The sequence below is a fragment of the Aptenodytes forsteri genome, unplaced genomic scaffold (genome assembly GCF_000699145.1).
Source record: "Aptenodytes forsteri isolate BGI_AS27 unplaced genomic scaffold, ASM69914v1 Scaffold93, whole genome shotgun sequence".
Classification (NCBI taxonomy): domain Eukaryota; kingdom Metazoa; phylum Chordata; class Aves; order Sphenisciformes; family Spheniscidae; genus Aptenodytes; species Aptenodytes forsteri.
The window spans coordinates 10,868,320-10,872,785 of record NW_008794665.1 but is presented as its reverse complement, the minus strand read 5'-3'; the positions used below and the strand labels follow the sequence as shown (position 1 = coordinate 10,872,785).

The 4,466-nt window shown below is 44.8% G+C and overlaps 1 protein-coding gene across 1 annotated transcript in view; it reads right to left on the bottom strand.

Moving 5' to 3' along the window:
- TECRL (trans-2,3-enoyl-CoA reductase-like) overlaps nt 1-4,466 on the bottom strand; it is a 72,993-nt gene that overhangs the window by 28,350 nt on the left and 40,177 nt on the right. The window contains exon 3 of the mRNA XM_009273608.2: nt 656-700. Within this exon, the coding sequence (XP_009271883.1) occupies nt 656-700 (45 nt within the window). The remainder of the gene's footprint in view (nt 1-655; nt 701-4,466) is intronic.

Below are 4,466 nucleotides of genomic sequence, written 5' to 3'. Positions count from 1 at the left end.
TTTTTTTTTTGGAGATGGCGGTGGTGAATTATGGACCCCCCCCCCCAGCCACTGGCATGGGGTGTTGCCATGGCTGCAACGCTTCTTTTCTCTTTTCCACTTTGTGTATTGTGTCTCCCTTTCAATATATGTTTGTTGACTGTTTAACTCAGTGAGGGTGCTAAATTCCATCAGGTGCTGAGCCCTCATTTTCTAGGGCTCTGCAATGCTACATGTCCACAGACCAAATGCCACACAGCCCGTAGCAGCTTCATCTCCCACTGCTGTGTACACCAAGAACTGGTGTACTGGCACAAAAAAAGAGGCTGCCTCCTGCAGCCAGTTGCCTCCTGCATCTTCTGATGAGGCTCTGAGCAAGTATTAAAATGGATAATGCAGTGAGTGAGGGAAGTGAGTGACTGGTTTTAAAACTGCCTTGTCTTCATTATTTGATCATATACTGTATTCTGAAACATTTTTACTCAGTGGTTATGAAAACCATTAGATTCCTTTATTAATGAAAAAGCTAATAAGTTAATCATCGATATCAATTAATGAAAAAGTGCTAACAGTTCACCCAATAACATGTATAGAGAGAACAATACTGTTAGGAGGAGAACTTGCCAGAGGATTAGTAATACATTAGGTGGCTATATTCAACCATATGAATACTTACTGCGTTCTAGTTGCAGGCCAACACGGGAAGGGTACCACTGCGGACCTGTTCAAATCACAAAGCATGCCTGTTCATTTCACGGTGGAGGATCTAAATTTCTCTTTCAGTTAGTATTCTTTTTAGCTGATAGCTACAAATGTGAGATTAAAAAAAAGCCCTCTCTTTTGGTCTGAGCTATACAAGGAGAATACAAGAGAGCTAGGAGGAGCACACAATACACACAATTCATCGATTGAGATAAAGAAAGTTTAATAGGACAGAAAAAGAAGGGAAAAAATAATAATGATAACAATAACAGAATATACAAAATAAGTGATGCGCAATGCAATTGCTCACCACCCACCGACCTATGCCCAGCCAGTTCCCGAGCAGCAGCGCCCCCAGCCAACTCCCCTGAGTTTATATACTGAGCATGATGTCACATGGTATGGAATACCCCTTTGGCCAGTTTGGGTCAGCTGTCCTGGCTGTGCCCCCTCCCAGCTTCTCGCTGGCAGGGCATGAGAAGCTGAAAAGTCCTTGGCTAGTGTAAGCATTACCTAGCAACAACTAAAACATCAGTGTGTTATCACATTATTCTCATCCTAAATCCAAAACACAGCACTGTACCAGCTACTAGGAAGAAAATTAACTCTATCCCAGCCAAAAATCAGGACAGATGTGCAGCTAGCACTAGTTCTTAATCACGGATTAATCAGGCAAATAGAGACACAAAAAGCAGAGGCACCTGGGTAGCTAATACTGGATTACGTATGACTTCTATGATACCCATCAACATAAGGATGTTCCCTAGAAGCAGATTTTTAAATGTTCTAGTTTAAAGGTTGCTCCTAAATGCATGATAGCAGTTGGCAGTTGTTATTAGGTGACCTTTGATGATTTTGGACAGAGACCCGTCAGTTTGAACAGGTACAGGTCTCCAGCTGCATTTGTTTCTCTCAGTGTCAGGACAAGTGGGTAAGTGCCACAGAAAGACTGCAGAAAGGATCGTGGCTGTTCAAATTGTTAACTTGTCCAGCTCTTTGTAGTGCCTGTATGCAGAAGGCTGTGTCCCTACAGCTGTGCTGGCTGAATGGACAATATAAGCACTCCTCCTTTGCATCACAGACACGTAACTTAGCTTAACACCCACACACACTTCGGTTTGTTGTTTAAGGTTTTTAGAGCTGACCTGACACATTTTAGGGCTGACCTGGAGCAGCCTGGGGAGACCTTACACAGCCCGTGGTGTTCACTGAGATTTGGGGGCAGCAAAGTCTGACAGAGGAAAGCGAGGGAACAGCTGCACTATCACAACCCCCAGCCATTTCTACCGCATTTGTCTTTATTTCCTTTGACACACCTTAGGACAGTTGATAGCCTGAAAGAGATTTGCTTTGTCTTTTCAATTCACAGTCTGGGTGAGATTGGTCAAATATAGCCATGGTTTTCTTTAGACCTATCTTACAATTGTTAGTATTCCTGTATTTAAGATACCAACATTCCAGTATCTTAAACAAATGGAAAAAAATTCTCCACAATGACTGTGACCAAACATGGGAACATTTGCCCCGAGAAGCTGTGGGATCTACTTCCCTGGAGATATTCAGGCCTCAGCTGGGGAAGACCCTGAGCAATCTTATCGGACTTGAAAGTTGGCCCTGCTCTGAGCAGGAGCCTGGACCAGAGGAGCCCCAGAGGTTGCTTCTACCTTAACTGTATTTCAGGATGATCAAGAGAGCTTGTTCACCCCACTGGCTGCCAGCTGGAGGGGAAGGGGAGCTGTACACAGTGTGCACTGCATCCACTGTGCAGCGGCACCCAGCACACTCTCATTTCAAAAGCACTTGGTCTGAGTTTTGTAGGCAAGAACAGGCATTAGATGAACCCATGAACCAGGGCTAATAGCAGGAGGTGAGACATCCATCAAGTAAGTCGCAAACATTTCTTTTCAAGGTACCACGACAATCCATGGCTATTAAAGATAACAAAAGGAAGATAGAGAAAGAGCAGCTGTCTGACTTGTCAAGGAAGATATGATTTGCTCCAGGACAGCAGATATCAATAGTTATTTGGGAGCCTGAAATGCAATGTACTTGTGTTAAATTGGAATCTTCCCACTAGTCCCCCCCCTTCATATTACAGTATGTTTCAATAAAAGGCAATTTACCTGATCCTGTGGCAGTGCCCTGTTAGGTATGGCTCATAATCTTCACAAGGGCAAACAGAGGTTGTGCGTTTAAGCACGTCATCCCACATTTCCACTCCTTTAGCCTCAGTACACCATTATGTTCAAACACACTCAAAGATTTAGACAGATGGAAGTGTGCTTTTGCTGCTGCTGGTCTGCAGTGACCTTGTTATCACACCACTGTGTCTCTCTGATTTCCAGACCATCCTTGGGGTGCTGTGTGTATTTTGCTGGAGGGACCTGGAATTAGCTGTTGGGATGTTCCTTCCCAGCTCTTACTATTGGTGGGGGGCCACTAGCTAATGTCAAGTGGAAATGCTATGCAAATAGAGTAGGGGACAAAGTCCAAACACATCTCTGTTTGTAAGTATGTTGGTTTTAGTCTGAACATGGAAGTTTCCCACTTTCAATCTTTACTGGCAGCAGACTTTAGCAAGGCTGTTCCCAAGTCTTAGCTGCCCAGGGTCCTGCAAAAAACAGCGTTGCTTTCTGGAGAGAAGTGTGACCCCACTTTATTCCTCCGGAGGTCTCAGAGGTCTGGCTGGTCTGCTGTCCCAGCCTGATGAGACTCATTTCAGAGAGAGGAAACCCCACACATTCCCAGGCATCAGAGACTCGCCTGCTCACCACTTGGTAGCAGTCAGCCAAGGGGACCCTGGCCCCACTTCTCACCCTTTACCTGCCTTATTCCTGTGACTGTTTTCCACAGGGATCCTCCAGAGCTCTCACTAGGACAGCTCTGAATTTCTATTTGGCAATGTGGGAAGCCATTCCAATCCAGCCTGGCTCTGACAAACACACATTCATGTCATTCCTATAGGAGAAGAGCTCTTCTTTCTTTTAATAGTGAAAAGAAGCCAAACCCAGTGACTAATTATCACCTGTATTAATTCTCGCTACTGCCTGTCAGAATAGGGGGTTGATGGCTCTCTTGGATACCTAGAGCCAGTAGTATCTGGCAGATGAGCTTCACCTGACATCAGCAGGAGTTCAGAAGTGTGCGTGGAGAGTGCATGCTCCCAGAGTAAACAAGCACTCACTAAAGACAGAGACACAGCTGCAGCTATGTGCAGCACTCAAAGGTCTCTCTGCACTCCCACACCTGGCAAAGCTCCCCTTGCTTTCAATCTAAAGCTGGAGGGTTTCTCTTTTCCAGGGTTGGTTTTTTTTAGTAGGGTTTACTTCCCAGTTTGTTCTTATTAACACTTTTCATCAGTGCCTCCTGGAGAGATTAATGGCAATCCAAGAGCATGAGTCACTGAAGTTTATCTTGTAACTCCTGTTGCATCTAAGATCAGGCATGTATTATTATTTACTTTCTGACAGTGTGATGGTGCATCAGAGCTCAGCCACATGGTACTTGGTAGGTCACAGTCCCTATATATTCCTTGTGATCAGCAGAGCTGTTCAGCTCCCTTATGCAGGGTTATGGTTTTGGCTATGCATTTCACACTTGGAACAAAGTTGTAAAAATAACATTTCATAGAATCATAGAATCATAGAACAGTTTGGGTTGGAAGGGACCTCTAAAGGTCATCTAGTCCAACCCCCCTGCTGTGGGCAGGGACATCTTCAACTAGATCAGATTGCTCAGAGCCCCGTCCAACCTGACCTTGAATGTTTCCAGGGATGGGGCATCCA